At 36.6% G+C, this 17,937-nt stretch overlaps 1 protein-coding gene across 3 annotated transcripts in view; it reads left to right on the top strand.

Moving 5' to 3' along the window:
- Positions 1 to 17,937, top strand: part of PRKDC (protein kinase, DNA-activated, catalytic subunit) — a 203,295-nt gene that overhangs the window by 78,381 nt on the left and 106,977 nt on the right. For all 3 annotated transcript variants that reach the window (XM_047842188.1, XM_047842190.1, XM_047842189.1), the window contains 6 exons: positions 2,573 to 2,758; positions 3,126 to 3,224; positions 4,306 to 4,473; positions 7,554 to 7,681; positions 13,474 to 13,681; positions 16,459 to 16,637. In XM_047842188.1, the coding sequence (XP_047698144.1) occupies positions 2,573 to 2,758; positions 3,126 to 3,224; positions 4,306 to 4,473; positions 7,554 to 7,681; positions 13,474 to 13,681; positions 16,459 to 16,637 (968 nt within the window). The remainder of the gene's footprint in view (positions 1 to 2,572; positions 2,759 to 3,125; positions 3,225 to 4,305; positions 4,474 to 7,553; positions 7,682 to 13,473; positions 13,682 to 16,458; positions 16,638 to 17,937) is intronic.

Raw genomic sequence — 17,937 nt, 5'->3', positions numbered from 1 at the left:
GGACAGAGAGAGGGGGAGACACAGAATCCGAAGCAGGCTCCAGGCTCTGAGCCGTCAGCATAGACCCCGACACAGGGCTTGAACTCACAAGCCATGAGATCATGACCTGAGCTGAAATCAGACTCTTAACTGACTGAGCCACCCAGGTGCCCCCAGTTTGTTGAGTTTTAATCATGAGTAGTTGTTGAATTTTATCAAATGTTTTTTCTGCATCTATTAAGATGAGTATATGCTTTTCATTCTTTGTTAATGTAGCTTATCACACCAATTGATTTGTGGATGTTGAACATCCTGGCATCCCTGAAATAAACCCCGCTTGATCATGGTATATGATCCTTTTAAAGTATCGTTGAATTTGATTTGCCGATAGTTTGTTAAGGAATTTTACATCTATGTTCATCAGGGATACTCTCCTGTAATTTTCTTTTCTTGTAGTTTCCTTATCTGGTTTTGGTACCAGGGTCATGCTGGCCTCAAAGAATAAGTATGGAAGTGTTGTCTTATCTTCTAGCTTTTTTAGAAGAGTTCGAGAAGGATTGGTGTTAGTTCCTCCTTAAATGTTTGGTAGAATATACCAGTAAAGCCATTCTGCTCTAGACATTTGTTTGTTGGGAGGTTTTTGATTATTAATCCTACCTCCTTACTATTAATTGGTTTGTTCAGATTATCTTCCCATGATTCAATCCTGGAAAGTTGTATGTTTCTAGGGTATCCATTTCTTCTAGGTTGTCCCATTTGTTGGTGATTGTTCATAGTGGTCTCTTATGATGCTTTGTATATCTTTGGTGTAGGAATACCTTCTTGAAACAAGGAAGTTGAGTGAAAACCTCCTTGAAGTCTGAATTTTGAGGCTATTAGCTCTTTCCCCCCAGTTTGGCTCCCAGAATATGGTCAATTAGGTATATACCTTCAGGCAGGGTATCAGAATATTTTGACAAGCCTAAGAGAAAATAAAGATTAAGTATCATCATTGCCCAGCCAGATCAACCTACAGAGATCTTTACTGCCAGTGAACCCTGCCCACTGCACAGTACCTGTAGTCAGTTCCTCAATATGTGTCGACAGCCAAGGAGCACCAGCCTTTGAGGAAATGGATTTTAAAAGGGAGAGGCAACTAAAAAGCCACTTGACACAGAGACTATTCAGTGAGATAGAAATGTAAAGAGAAAAGAACCTCAGAAAGATGAAAGGAGACAGTGCATTGACAAAATAAGAATTGGTACTGAAAAGAATACCATACAAAAAAAACTTTTGGGAATTAAGCATAGGCATCAGAAATTAAAAATGAAATGGGTTTGGAAGATAAAATTTAGGAACTCTCAGAGAGAATAAAGTAAAAAGGCAAAACAGAAAATAGTAGAGAGAATGTTGGGATCCATTGATAAGGTGTAACACCAGGACCTCCACCCCAGAGGGAAGACAGGCCCAAGGAAAGGCCTTTATGCATAACACAGCTCAGGAGAATGTGCCCAAATTGAAGGCCTTGAGTCTCCAGATGGGAAAGGGCCATTGAATATCCAGCACAGCGTATGAAAGCAGCTCCACATGGAGTAAATTTCTTGAAAATTCAGAACCCAGGGGTTCACCACGAGAAAAGATTCTAAAAAGTTTCTGCAGGAGACAACCTGATTACATTTAAAGGCATCAAGAGATCAGATGCCGTTTGTCTTTCCAACTGCAAAGAGGACACTGGAAGACTGTAAGCCAAATTTCTTTCACAACTCAGCGAAGAAGATTCCAACCTGGAGTTCTGGCCTGGAATCTGGCCAAACCATCAGTCATATGTGAGAGTTGAATGCACATGTTTCAGATGTGCCAGATCTCAAAGGAATCTTCTCTCCCCTGCACTCTCATCAGTCAGTCAAGAAAGAGGAAGATGTTGGATCTGGGAAGTTGGCTCAAACACAGAGAAGGAGACCAGTCTCCTGGAGGATGCTGAGGTGACACCCAAAGAACAGTGACCTTAGACATTCCAGAGTGGGAGCTGTGCTGCCACTGAGATGGAGCTGATAGACTTCTTGTTGTGTGTAGATGTCTTGAGGAGGTTTCATTAATTTGGGAGAATTTGATGACAAATAATGATAGGCACATTGAAAACAGGAAAGAAAGCAGGGAAATATTAACTTCAGGGAGATCAAAATGTTGTGCAAAATGTTTACATTGTCGTAATGATAAGAATATTGAATAGTAATCTAACCAAAATTAGGATGTCACTATTGGAAAGGTGGTGGGACAGGAAATGTGTGCGTGCAAGCCTGTTGTGTATGCTTCTGTGCATGTGCGTATGCAACAGAAGAGCGCTAATTCTTCCTCTCATCGAGAATGCCCCCAGCTAAGAAAACAAGAGACAGGATGAGCATGATTTCATAAAGGAGACCACCTGATGCTTTTGTGGGAAAATTTACATGTTAAGTTGCTCTTCTCAAATCTGAGGGGTTGTGAAATAAACAGCTGTTACAGAAATAGTATCTTTATTTCCCAAGAATAGCTTTGAACCGAAAGTAAATTTTGTTCTATACCTGCCAGTCTTGATGTTGAGGATTTTTCTTCAAGCACCATACGCTTGTTTCAGGTGAGCGCCATTTTGAATGGTATGTTAGATCAGAGCTTCAGGGATCGAGCCAGCCAGAGACACCAAGGACTGAAACTTGCGAGTACAATTCTGCATAACTGGAAGAAGTGGGACTCGTGGTGGGCCAAAGATTCTGCTCCTGAAAGTAAAACGGCAGTGCTGACCTTACTGGCAAAAATTTTGCAGGTATCTTGAGAAACCTATTAAAAATGCAGTTGTTTTGGAATCTCTAAGTTGTATCTTTAAAAATTTGATGGAGGTTTCTTAAGAGCTCATTGGTTTGATAAATAAAAAGTATTTTTATTGGATAGTTGCTGATTACATTTTCCCTTTCTGATACTTTATCTTATACGTTAATCTTTTCAGTGTTTTTGCATATGTCATCTTGCCAGATAGATTCAAAATATTTCAGGATAAGAATTGTTAAAATATTATTGAAGCCCAAGAACAAATTTATAGGTTATTTCTGAAGTTAAAAAACTTGGAAAACGTGTTAAAAGAAATTAGAGGCATAATATAGAAATGTATCATGTTTTTATTTACCCTCCTTTAGATTGATTCATCTTTTAATACAAATCACAGTGCATTCCCTGAAGTTTTTACAACATATGCTAGTCTACTTGGTGATTCAAAGTTGGGTTTACATTTAAAGGTAAGTGGTGAAAAAGATTTTTCTTTTAGATTACATTCTCCATTATTTTCCCATTTTATATTTTTGCATATCTGTGATATTTTCTGTTTTTTATTATGGCAAATTTCAAACATACTCAAAAGCAGAGAATAACCCCTACATACCGGTCATTCAGCCTCAATAGCCGTCTGTCTATGGCCATCTCTCTTCAACTATGCAGTCACTCCCATCCTTGAAGGAAACCCCTGGTACCATTTTATCTGATCTGTGCATACTTTTATATGTCTCTAAAAGATAAATATAATCACAATGAGCTTACCATACTTAGAAAAATTAAAATTTATCTTTGCATATGTATGATTTAAATTGGCTTTTTTGAGAATTGCTGTATTAGCAAATGACAGAATTTAAACTATTACTCAATTATTTTTCTATTAATAAATATATCTTGGTAATTTTTAGGGTCAAAAACTTAATATTATAATTTTGAAGTCCTATAATAATTAGATTTTATGCTCTAATAAAATGTGGCCTTAATGAAAGCCATCTTTTTACTAGGTCATGAAGATGTTTCTTTGGAATTTTCTGTTTCATGATTAATCAGATTTCTCATTTCTCAATATGTGAGTCTGAGAACTTACTTTCCACACAAGGGAGATAGAAAACAGCATCTAGTTTCTTCTAGTTTCTTTTACTTCTTTATGAAGTTCTGAATTAGTCCTGTGAAGGAATACTTATAAATTACCTCATAGGTGTTCAGGATGTACTTTCCACACCAAACTTTTCCAGTTTATCTCTACTAGAGTCTATATTTGTAGAAGGAAAAATCACACACAGAGTCATATACAGTATCCTGTTTAATTACACATTAATTAAATTAACATTGGCCTGAGTTGGCCCACTGGCCTCTAGAGTAGAAGCTGAGATACAGCATCGCCTTCAGGTTGGTCTTCAATGTAATCTAGAAGGTATTCTGAAGTCATTCATTGAATCCACACAGTGCTTTATTTGCAAAACCTTTAGAAAGCAGTAATTTTATTTATTCTGTAGGATTCGTAAGCACCAACTGGTGCAGTTTCATATGTCTGCGTTGCTCCCACAGGGTCAAGCTGTAATTCTTCTTCCATTCTTTACCAATCTTACTGGAAGCAGTCTTGAGGACCTTAAGCATGTTCTGGAAAAGCTTATTGTTTCTAATTTCCCCATGAAGTCTGAAGAATTTCCCCCGGGAACTCTGCGTTACAATAATTATGTAGATTGCATGAAAAAGGTTAGTTTTTAGTAGTACTAAGTAAAATTAAAACAATGCTTTTCTGTTACATTTCTTGATGAAAAGAAGTGAAATATTCTGAGTCAGAGAAGTATTCTAACTGTAAGAATTCAGTTCAGTTCATTTTGAAAGCTGGGTAGCTGTGGAAGCAGGTGCATATCCAAATCTTTCAGAATTCATCCTCCTCCCATTTTAATTTGAAATATTTTATGCAGAAAAATATTGTGAAGTATTGTATGCATAATATATACTTTTAGAAAAATAATGCCAAAGAGCTAAGAAATGGAATATTACCAATATGGTTCAATTTCTAAAATTTAATTAAGTAGTGATTATTTGAAAATTTAATTAGTGATTATCACCTATATTATTTAATGTACAGCTGAAGGTCTCTAAAATATCAGTGGCTTAAACAAGGTGGTGGATTATTTGTTTCTCCTGTATAGTACTAGATTGTTGTTTTTTTCAGCAACTAGATACAGGTTTCCCTTGCTATCCAAAAGTAGAGCATTTCTGTGAAACCTTTTATAAGCCTGGATGGCATAAACAAAGAAGCATTTGCCATTAACTTATATGGAAATTTTTTGAGCATTCCTAGACCCAAAAAATATCGTCTCTTAGGTGCTTCTCATACCAAAGGACACATCTTGTGTAGAATAAATTGAGATAAAGCACAGATGCTCACAGACACAGTTACTTCACAGCTATGGCAGTTTGATGCTGACTGAGATGCTAGCATAGTTCTTGGGGAAAGAGCTTGGTGGTGCTGCTCTCGTTACTCAGGGTATATGCTGCCTGTATAACAGCTTACTGCAAAACAAATGCAGAATGCTATTTTTGCTTTTTTTTTTTTCATAAAAGCAAAAATCCTCTGGATTTCTTCAGTTAGTGAAAATAGGTTCTAATATAGGTCTTTCATAAGAGCAAGGTGGTATATCACATACTTTTGAAAAGCAGATGATATGGGTACTTGACTGGAACTTGGATTCAACCCATAAAAAATTAAGAGAATGACCATTGGAGGGTGGATAGTGGTCTGCCATACTTGTGATGGATTGAGCCCTGGGCTAATGTCTCAATACTCAAAAATGATGAAGATATTATCTTAGAGTAAAACAAGGAAGAAACTGAAAGAAACAGATGATTCAAATACACTAATGCTAAGGTAGAGATAAACGTAGGGTATAGGTGTGGCAGATTATATTTTCCAAAGATGACTGTACCAATATATTTTGTCCCACATGTTCTTTTTACGGTGTGACTCTTCAATTGAGAGACAAAGTCTAATTTTCCCCCTGTGGATATGGGTTGGTCTTGAAGACTCACTTAGAACAAAACAAACAAAAATGCAGTGGAAGTGTTGCTATGTGACTTCCAAGGCTAGTCACAAAAGGCTTAATACTTTTCTCTTGACTCTGTCTTTCTTGGATTTCTTATCTGTAGGACCCATCACCATCCTGTAAGGAAGCAAAGTAGCTACATGGAAAGGCTATTTTACAAACACCATCCATCCACCCAGATGGGTCTGTTTTATATAATTTTCCCCAAACATACAGAAAAATGGAAAGAACAGTCAAGCATCTGTATAACCACCTTTTGTCATTTTGTCATACTTGCTTTATCTGTATATGTATGCATGTGGTATGTTAGTTATTGAAATATTTGCAGGTTAGTTTCAGATATCAAGATACTTTACCCCTAAATACCTCAGCATACATGTTCTAAGAATAATAATAATAAGGCACAATAATGTTTTTATACCTAAGAAAATTAGCCCTCCTCTGACACTATGTGTTATGTAGTGCGTATTCACATTTCTTTAAATGTTCCCATGTTTAGCTGTTTTTTTTCAAACCAGTACCTAATTAATGATTGCATCAAATTGTCATGTCTCTAATATCTTTTAATCTAGCACTAGTTCACCCCATCCCTTTTATTTTTCCATGACATTGTGTTTTTGGAGGAAACTTCCAGATCTTCTCTTGAATACTTCTCTTGGATGTTGTCCCCTGTTTGATTGTTTCCATGAGATGTTCTTTAACTTGTCCACCATCCCCTGTATTTCCTCTGAACTAGAAGTTAGGCTTAATCCGTGGTCATGAGATTCAGGCTAATCTTTTTGGCAACAGTAGTGTATCAGGAGGCAAATACTGTCATTGTCCCACTGGTAGTGGCCTCAAATCTGGAGGCCTGGTTAAAGTGGTGACTGCCTCATCTCTCTTGAATGGTGCATTTCTGCAATTAGCAGATCATTGATGTAGTGATACCATCTAAGTATCCTGTTCCCAAGCAGTCTGCTACCTAATGATTATTGCATCCATATTACTTTCTCTTAATGTAAATGCTCTAATATAAATATAAGTGCAGTCACTAAACATTTGAAGAAAACTTCCAGCCTAAAAAGATGTAAACCAACAGGAAGAAGGAACTGAGAGGGAACTGAGTCAACAAAGGGAGATGGGAGATGAGAACATATAAAAGAAACTGTAAGAGTAACTTCAGAGAGGAGAGAAGGTATTGTGTCCATGAAGTAGAACAAGTAAGTGCTCTTGGAAATTAAATATATAAAAGCAAAATTAAAAAAAAAAAAAAAACAACTTTGCAAAACAGAAGATAAAATTGAGGACATTTCCCAGAAAGTAGAACAAACGGATGTCAAGATGGAAGATGGGAGAGTAGAGATGAGAACATTGGGTGAGTAGCTAGAACAGCTGCTGTGCGATGAAGGTCATGTGGAAAAGACACAGGTCTCCAAACTGAAAAAGCCCCAGAGTACCTGGAATGGTGAAGACAAAGTCCTCAGTGAAGGCACATCATCGTGGAGTTTCAGAATCTGGGTTCAGATCTTTAGAAGATCCTGACCGCTCGAAGAGGGAAACATATCTACAAAACCTTAAAAGGATCAAAACTCAAATATTTAGCAAACATTTATTATGTGCCAGGTATTCGTTATAGCTGCAGAAATGGTGGAAGTATTAGCATTTGTTAATTCTCTGTGAAAGCCTGTTTTAATTTTGTTAGAACTGTTCAAAACAAAAATAAAAACCCAAGGAAATTGTTATTATTGTTGTTTCTTCTAGTTCCTAGATGCATTGGAATTATCTCAAAGTCCTATATTGTTGCAGTTAATGACAGAAATTCTTTGTCGGGAACAGCAACATGTTATGGAAGAATTATTTCAATCTACTTTCAAAAAGATTGCTGGAAAGTAAGTCATAGTATTCTAGTCTGGGACCCCAGGAACCATATACATTTTATTTCTTTGGGAAATTATCTTCTCTGTTCCAAAAAAAGGTTGAGTGGCAATTGCAGTCAACTCTTACAACTAAATTTTATTTTGTTTTTCTTGGAGGAAAAAAGAACTTATTGTGAAAATTTTAAGCACAGTCAAAGCTAAAGGGTAAGACTGTAACTGAGCATCCAAATCAAACACACTCCAGCATTTTCCGGCCTCATCACCCCTGTTTTAGTCTCTTTTCTCTTGTGCTGTAGTTATTGTAACAAAGCAGATCCCTGATGTCATTTCACCTCTAATAACTTCTGCATGTATATTTAAAATTATACTGTTATTCTTGGGTTGCTATATAGTACTGTTATCAACAGAGAAAAATTATCAGTAATTCTGTTTTCAGATTTCTCCAGTTGTCTTAAATGCTCTAGACTGTTGGATTATCTTTTTACATGGCATTTCACTGTTGTATCTCAGTCTGTCTTCATCTAGAACAGTCCCCTACCCTCTTATTTTTTTGTTGTTGTTAAAGAAACCTGGACACTTGGCCTACACGGTTAGTTACATCCTCGATTTACCTGATTTTTGTCTGTTCTTTTCATTTAACTCGTTCCTCTAACCCCGGTTTCCTGTAAGTGGAAAGTTAGGTCTAAAAGCTTAGTTAGATTCAGGTTCAAGTTTTGGCAAGATTACTTAATAGTGGATGCTCTGTATTTCGTGTTCATGGCATTTGGCACATGGTGTGAAGTGGTCTTAATTTTAACGATGCTAAGATTAATCAGTTATGTTTGGCGTGGGCTTTTCCTGAGGTTCTAGCATCCATTTATGATAGTTGCCCCAAATCATTTATTTTATCAGGAGTTGCAAATGGTCATTTAAAAAATCCTTTTGTTCCTTCTAAATTTAAGAGCTAGAATTATGTTGTAATGAACTTGCCTTTATTACTGGGACTATGTGGTTACCCAAATATAGTTTTAGTGTTGTAGGAAATCACAGTGGACAAAAGGGAACAAATTTGATCATTAATTTTTTAATTAATTTTTAAAGTTAGGGCTTGACGCTGTGGCTACTTCTAATTGTGGCCAGTGAGTCTTTTTTTTAAAAATTTTTTTTACCATTTGTTTATTTCTGAGAGACAGAGATAGCGTGAACGGGGGGGGGGGGGGGGTGGGCAGAGAGAGAGAGAGAGAGGGAGACACAGAATCTGAAGCAGGCTCCAGGCTCTGAGCTGTCAGCACAGAGCCCGATGCAGGGCTTGAACTCATGAACCGCAAGATCATGACCTGAAATGAAGTCGGACCCTTAACTGACTGAACCATCCAGGTGCCTTGTTTTGTTTTGTTTTGTTTTTTTATCAACATTATTTATATTGATTTGTAAACATCCATGGTATTTTATCTTACTGAGTTGTATTTTACATATCATAAAATTCACCTATTTTAAGTATAGAATTCAGTGATTTTTAGTAACTTTACTGAGTGGTACAGCCATCACTATAGAATAATTTCATCCTCTTGATAACATCCTATATTAACTCACATTCCCATTCCCAGCCCCAGGCAATCACTAATCTACTTTCAGTCTTTATAACTTTGCCTTTTCTGGACATTTCATATAAATAGAATCATAGACTATGTGATCTCTTATGTCTGGCTTTTTTTTTTTTTCTAGCAAGTTTTTGAGGTTCATGATGTAGCGTGAATCAATAATTCATTCCTTTTTATTGATATTTTAAAAAACCATAATTAACCAACTATAGAACATTCTATACAATGGGAGACTACACATTCTTTTGAGCACACATGGAAGCCATAAAACAAGTCGTAATAAATTTAAAAGGAATGAAATCTTACAAAGTATGTTCTCCATCCATAATGAAGTTATTTATATGTTAATAATGGAAGAAAACACTTCTAAATAACCAACTAATTAATACATTTGTAAGTAGCCCTTGGGTCAGAGAAGAAATTACGAGTGAAATCAGATATTTGATCTGATATTTGATCAGATCAGATCTGATCTGATATTTGATCAGATGAGAATTTGATCTGCATGAATACGAATAAAGCATATCCAAATGTATGAGATAGAACTAAAACAGTGCCTAGAGAGGAATTTGTATTTTTTAATACCTGTATTAGAAAATAAGAAAAAGTTACAGAGAGGGAAGGAGGCAAACCATAAGAGACTCTTAAATACTGAGAACAAACTGAGGATTGATGGGGGGTGGGGGAGAGGAGAAAGTGGGTGATGGGTAGGGAGGAGGGCACTTGTTGGGATGAGCACTGGGTGTTGTATGGAAACCAATTTGATAATAAATTATATTTAATAATTAAAAAAGAGAAAATAAGAAATATCCTAAATCAGTAATATAAACCTGTACCTTAAAATCAAGAAAAAGAAAACTAAACTGAAGAGAAGCAGAAGGAAGAAATAATAAAGATTAGAGTGAAAATTAATGAAATTGAAATTAGAAAAATGGTGGAGAAAAATCAGTGAAACTGAAATTTGTTCTTTGAAAAGGTAAATGAAGAACTGTTAGCTAGACAAACTAGGAGTAACAAAGAAGGTACAGTTCATGAAAATTAGGAAGGAAAGAGGGAGTGTTACCACTGACCTCTCAGAAGTTAAAAAGATTATAGGGAAATATGAATAACATTATGCTAACAAATTCAACTTAACTAAAATGGACAAATTCCTAAAAAGTCACAAAATACCAAAGTGACTGAAGAAGAAATAGAAAATCTGAGTATAACCTTTAGTAAGTAAATAAATAGAATTAAAATCTTCTCACAAAAAGAAAAGAATAAAATCTCACAAGGGAAAGCCCAGACCCAGATAGCTTCACTGGTGAATTTTCATCAAATATTTAAAGAAAAAATATCAACACTTGATAAACTCCTCAGAAAATACAGAAGAAAGGAATCCTTCTCACCTTATCCTATGAGGCTAGTATCACACAGATAAAGCCAGAAAGAAACATTGCAAGAAACCTATAGACCAGAATCCTTTGTGAATATAGACACACAAATTTTCAAAAATGTATTAGAAAAACACATCCAGCCAAGGGAACCACCTGGGTGGCACAGTCGGTGAAGCGTCTGACTTAGGCTCAGGTCATGATCTCACTGTTTGTGAGTTCGAGCCCCATGTTGGGCTCTGTGCTGACAGCTCAGAGCCTGGAGCCTGCTTCGGATTCTGTCTCCCTCTCTCTCTCTACCCTGTCCCCATCAGATTCTGTCTTTCAAAAATTTAAAAAAACAAAACAAAACACATTCAACAACATGTAAATATTACACACTGTTGCTAATTGGGATTTGTCCTAGGAATGCAAAACTAATTTAACATCTGAGAATCAATGAATAGTATATAGTATATTAAAAGAATAAAGGACAGAAATCACATTCCCATTTTAGTGGATGCAGATAAATTTGTGACAAAGCCCAACATCCATTCATGATGAAAAGGACAAAAGGTCATCTATGAAAAACCAACAGCCAACAGAATATTTAATAGTAAAAGACTGAATGCTTTCCCCCTAAGTCTGAGAACAAGGCAAGGATGTGTACTCTTTTCAGTTCAACACAGTACTGGAGGTTCTGGCCATTGCAGTCAGGAAAGAGAAAGAAATAAAAGGCAACTAGATTGGAAAGAAAGAAGCAAAACTGTCCTTATTCACAGATGGCATGAGGGAGAGAATCCTAAGATCTACAAAAAGCTTTCAGAACTAATAAGCAATTATAGGAAGTTTGTAGGATACCGGATCAATGTTCAAAAATCAACTTTTCTGTATATGAGCTGAGAACATTTCAAAACTATAACTAGGAATATAATTGTTTTCTTAATAGCATCATAAAAACAAAGTAATAAATTTAGTAATAAATTTAACAAAAGCGCAAGACCTGTGCACTAAAAATTATAGTCCACTGCTGAAGGAAATAAAAAAATAAAGATTTAAATAAATGGAGAGACATCCCATGTTCATGAATTTGAAGATTCAACATTTGTTAACATGGCAATTCTGTTAAGTTGATATATAAATTTAATGTGAACGCTGTCAAAATTCCAGCAAGACTTTTGTGTGTGTGTGTGCAATTTAAAATTTTCATTTTAATTATAATTTACTTAGAATATACTCTCTGTGAGTTTTGTGTTCCAAAATCATTTGGTAAAGTTTTCTTCAATACGTAGCTGTTATACCAATTAGTTAGGTATGCTTATTTTAATTATCAGATTTTAGAAATGTTTATGTTTTTTCTTTTGATTTAATTTTCTTTTTGAACATGTAAAACATTTACATGATTTGAAGGTCATATCTGTATAATGAACTATATTCAGGAGTCTTATTTCTGTCTCTGCCCCCTCTCTTATTCCTTTTCACCTCCCTTTTTTTCCATCTCATGTCTTCTACAGATCACTACATGTTGGTACCAAGAGATCTTCTTCAATCCTTTTTTATTTAAATAACTGTATAATTATTCACTATAGCATACTATTTTGAAGCAGCCCCCTTGGGCTCAGTCTTTTGCTGTTAAAAATAATGTCACAGTGAATAGCCATGTGTATATGTCATTTTGTATTTTGCCAGTATGTCTTTGGAGTGGATTCCTATACATAATTCAAAAATTAAATGCATTTGTAATCTTGCTAGCTTTTACCACATCCCTTATTTTGAGGCTGTGATTATTTACATTCCCTCAACAATGTATGAGAGTGTCTGTCTCATCACAGCCTTGCCAACAGAGTATATTGTCAAACACTTGGATTTTTTTCCAATTATATAGGTGAGAGGGGATCTCTCAGTGTTGTTTTAGTTTATATTTCTCTTATTATGAGTGAAATAGAGCATATACTCATATATTTAGAGCTCATTTGCATTTATTTTAAGTAAACTATCTGCTGGCCCATTTTTTGTTACCAGATTTTTGCTCTTTTTCCTTTTCTTTCCCTGCTCCTCTTTTTAACTTTCTGTGTAATAGTTTTAGGGCTGTGCATCTCTGTTGTGCTCAGTATCAGGAAGCTCTTCAGAAGAATTTAAATCTAAGACCGTGCCCAAATAAATGTTACAGAAGCCCATGTAGCATCTGTCCTGCAGCCTTACAGTTTTGTGACTGAATTACCTTCATCTAATATTTTTACTCTGGTTCCTATTTAACTTCGGAGTATCAGGATTTTAGAACCGGAAAAAGATTTTAATAATCATTTAGTCCTAACCTCACATTTTTATAGGTGAAGAAACTAACTGTATTCTTAGTTTATAGATTTATAGACAGAATCTTAGAGATGATCATTCAAGTATCTTTCATTCCAGATAAGAACATAAAGGGCCAGATGAATGTATCTCTGTATAGGAAATATGAATGGCAGTTTGTTACTAGGAAGAGACTAGAATTTGTAAATTATGATCCATGAGATTCAAATTCTGGAATTGTGATCATCTTCAGGCCTGAGACTCTCCCATAGCCTCAGCTGTTTTCTAAACAACATCAGATTTGAAAGTAAATGAAAACTGTTCTTAATGCCTAAATTTGGCATGAAGATTTCTGGGGATGAGTATAATAATATGATTTATGTACAGATGTTTCTTGTTTTTCATGGTGTGTATATGTATATATATATGTATATATATATACATATATATATACATATATATAATCTTTAAAGTTTTTTTAATTTGTAGTCATTGGTATTTATTTTGCTTGTTTTATGTGTGGGCACTCAAAATATTTGTTCAAAGCAGGGATGTTCATATAATTTTCTTTTTTTCTTAGGAGTTCATGTGTCACACAATTAGCCCTTTTGGAAAGTGTGTACAGAATGTTCAAGAGGGATGACCTACTTTCAAATGTCACTCGCCAAGCATTTGTAGATCGCTGCCTTCTCACTCTGCTGTGGCACTGTAGCCCGAATGCCTTGATAGAATTCTTTAGCAAAATTGTGGTGGATGCCATTGATGTGTTGAAGTCTAGATTTACAAAGGTATTGTACATCTGTTATTAAATGTACTATTACATTTTTTTTAGTGTTTCATTTATTATTCTTGAGAGTAAGACAGAGTGTGAGCAGGGGAAGGAGAGAGAAAGAGAGGGAGACACAGAATCTGAAGCAGGCTCCGTTCTCTGAGCTGTCAGTACAGAGCCTGATGTGGGGCTCAAACTTATGAACCGTGAGATCGTGTCCTAAGCTGAAGTTGGACACTTAACCAACCGAGCCACCCAGGCGCCCCTTAAATTGACTATTAATAAGAATTGATAAATCTCCTTGGCTGGTGTTCTTAAAAACTTCCGTATGTTCAGTCAGAAGATCTCTGTTGCTCAAGGAGCATTACTTCAACAGTTTGGTAACAACTTGTAGTTACATGGGATCTGTGTTAGTTTCCTGAGGGTGCTATAACAAATTACCGCCACCATGGTGTAGAACAACAAAAACTTATTCTCTCATAGTTCTGCAGGCCAGAAATCAGTTTCCTCGGGCTGAAATCAAGGTGTTGCAAGGCTCTGGAGGCCCTAAGGGAAAATCCGTTCTTTGCCTCTTCCAGCTTCTGGCAGCTGCCAGCATTCCGTGGCTTGTGGCCCCATCACTCCTCTCCCTCCTTCTCTGGTCACATTACCTCCTCCTTTTCTGTCTAATTTCTCTCTGCATGTGTTGTATTGAGGGCCCACTTGGATGATCTCCCCATCTCAAGATCCTTTACTTGATTTCATCTGTATAGTTCTTTTTTGTCATATAAGGTAACATTCATGGTTTCAGTGATTAAAATGTGGGTACTTGTATGTGGATATTATTCAGCCGAATACAGTCCACCTGCACCAAATGTTCCCTCTTGCAAAATACATTTATCCCATCCCAACATCCCTCAAAGTCTAAATGCATTATAGCATCAACTTTTAAGTCCAAGGTTGCATCTGAATATCATCAGCTCAGAGTCCTTTTTCATCATTCAAATCATATGAATCAGGTATGGGTGGGATTCTGGGTATGATCCATCATGGGGCAAAATTCTTTCCATTTGTGGACCTGTGAAACTAGAAAACAAATTATTTGTTTTTCTTGCCTGTAGAATTCAGGGATTATAACAGCCTTTTTTCATTTCATTTTGTCTCTGTCCCTTTCAGTCCAAGCTGGTGGTGTTTCTTCTGGTATGACATTCTCAAAAACTCTGTAGCTCTCCTATGTATGCCTTAGAGGTTTACTAACAGGAGAGTCCTCCACAGATCTTTGCTGGATAATTCCATCTCTGTTCCTGGTTCTGATGAAATAATTGAGGGCATCCATGAGTCCCATGCTTAATTTCTTTAGCAGTAGTCCAAGATTGTCCAGCTACACCCTTGTTGTCTTTGGAGCCACTTTTTTAACAGTGAATCTCCTAATGTTAGCATCTTTTACAGTCTGGATAAGCTGAGAATTTCTCAAATCAAGTTTTGGTTCTTTTTGCCCAGCAGTTCCTAACTCAATTTATCTCTTGCCCCTCACATTTTATTTTAAGCAGCAAAGAAGAAAGGGGGTAGCACCTTCTAAAAATTTGCTTGGAAATTTTTAGTTAAATATTCAAGTGCATGGCTTGTAAGTTCTGCTGTGTGTGCAGCCATAGAACACTATTTAGCTAAGTTTTCTGCCACTGTATTACAAGGATCTCCTTTCCTTCAGTGTCAAAAAATATGTTCTTTATTTCCTTCTGAGACCTCACCGGCAGCTACTTTAACATCCATATTTATACCAAAGATGTGTTTATGATGATTGAGATGTTCCCTAAGACAATTTGGTTTTGCTAGCATGCTTTTTTACTTCCTTCTGAGCCCTCACCAGCAATGCCTTCAGTGCTGGTATTTCTACCACCAGTCTCTGCAGGCAGTTTAGGCTTTTTCTGTCATGCATGGCAAATTTCAGCCTCTACCCATCATCCAATTCCAAAGTCACTTTCATATTTTTGGCATTTGTTACAGGAGATTAAACTCTTAATGCCAAAATGTGTGTTATTTCCTGAATCTTCAAGTAATAAATTACCATAAGCTTGGTGGCTTAGAACAACAGAGATTTATTCTCTCCCAGTTTTGGAGGCCAGAAGTCCAAAATTAGTTTTACTGACCTAAATTTATGGTGTTGTCATGGCCACGCTTGCCCCTGTGGCTCTGAGTGTCTACTTCCTGTCTCCTCCAGCTTCTGGTGGCTGCTGGCATTCCTTGTATGTGGCTGTGTCACTCCGACCTCTAATTCTGTCATCACATTGCCTTTTCCTTTCTGTCTCATCCCTTTATGTATCCTCTTATACGGTTACATATGATTTCATCTAGGGCCCACATGACCAAACCAAAATTGTCGCCCAATCTCAAGATCCTTAACTTAATCACATTTGCAAAGTCCTTTTTTTGCCTTATGAGAACTCATAGGTTCTGGGAGTTAGGACTTGGATACCTTTAGGAAATACTATAAATAGTTGAAAATCTTGTTTTTTAATACATTGAAGTTTCACCTGTTGTCATCATGACTTTGATAAGATTTTGTGTAAAAGTCCTATATTGATGCCCTAAGTTCTCTATTTGGATATTATGTGTTATTTCCTGCCACATTCAACGTAACACATCAATATACCCATGTTTCTGACCCTTGGCAGTCTCCTATTGAAGTGATTCAACATGTTTGTTAAAATTATTTTCTATGTAAAGAGCATTGAGTATTAAATTGAACATTTGATATATTAAAAAACTATTTTTCTTGTTTGATGAGACCAAAGACAATTACTTGTTACTTTTCCTTAGCTAAATGAATCTACCTTTGATACTCAAATCACCAAGAAGATGGGCTGTTACAAGATCCTAGATGTGATGTATTCTCGTCTTCCAAAAGATGATGTTCACTCGAAGGAGTCTAAAATTAATCAGGTTTTCCATGGCTCATGTGTTACAGAAGGAAGTGAACTTACAAAGACACTTATTAAGTAAGATTTTTAGTTAATTTGGGGTTGTATTTGATTCGTTAATATTTTTGATGCATGTATTTTATGCATGTATATATGTTTATTTAAATATGAGTTTTTATGGTTTTCTTGGGTTTTTTTCTTGTGCACAAACTACTTCAGTGTACTTTAATTTAGCAGGTTATGGGTAACGTGTTTTATCCTATAGTCATCTTTTATAAGGAATAAAACTTCTTTTCTTTTATTGTTTTTTTCTACCATTTTCCTCCCTTAATAGGTTGATATATTTTTAGTGGCATGATTTACAGCACGAAGGGATTTATGTATTTTATTTTTCCTGACCTCCATTTGAAATTAAAGGAATATTGCATGTCTAAGCAGGTTTTCTGTAAAATACAAAGCAGTCCAATACATTTTCTCTGAAAGTGGCCTTCTCGTGAAGTTCCCTCTTAGTTAATATTGACACAGACATTGCCAGGCCTCACTTGCCTTTCCCAAGCAAGCTGTTCCGTACTGTCCTCTTACCCTCACCCTTCTTTTACCTCCTCGGGGAATGATGTGCCCGGCATCCATTCATCTGCACTAACAAGAGACTTGGGCGTCCTGTTTTATTTCCCTTCATCTTCATCTCTCCGGCCTGCATGTCCACCCTGTCAGTCATCGCATCTGGCGGGGGTTATCTCCTCAGCACTCCCAAGACTGGTGCCCTTTTCTCATCCTCCTTCCTTCATCTAGCGTTGTAGCGTCTGGTGTTCTTTGGGGAACCACTGCAGTGTAGTCTCCTTCTCCGTTATTCTCCCCGCTCCTGGGCTTGTCTCTATCAGTTTTGCCTGTGCTGCTGCTAGTCTGATAATACCTCTGCAGTGTGAACCTGATTGTTTCATCCTCCTACCTGAAACACTTCAAAAGAACCTCATCTTCAGTAACAGGGGCCAGCAAACTTTTCCTGTAAACGTCCCACTCCATAGTAACTATTTTCAGGTTTGCAGGCTATATGGTCTCTTGCAACTACTGCAGTGTACTGGGAAAGCAGTCATAAACAATGTGGAAACGAAGGGGCATGGCTGTGTTCTGACAACACTGTTTTCAAAAGTAGTTGGCCACCTGGGCATTGTTTGGAGATCGCATTGTGCAGAATGCACTCCAGGCTCCTTAGCATGGCAGGCGAGCTCTTCCGGGAACGCCCGCCTCTCCACCTTCGGCTCACTGCCAGGCACTGCCAGTTCCCACCTCATCTTCTGAACACGCAGTGTGGCTTATGCCTTGCTGGAAGTGACACTCTTCTCTCTGCTCATAATCTTCACATAACTAAGAAATCAAA

Source organism: Prionailurus viverrinus, chromosome F2 (genome assembly GCF_022837055.1).
Source record: "Prionailurus viverrinus isolate Anna chromosome F2, UM_Priviv_1.0, whole genome shotgun sequence".
NCBI lineage: Eukaryota > Metazoa > Chordata > Mammalia > Carnivora > Felidae > Prionailurus > Prionailurus viverrinus.
The sequence above is the reverse complement of the archived record's forward strand: the minus strand, read 5'-3'. Positions and strand labels throughout refer to the sequence as shown.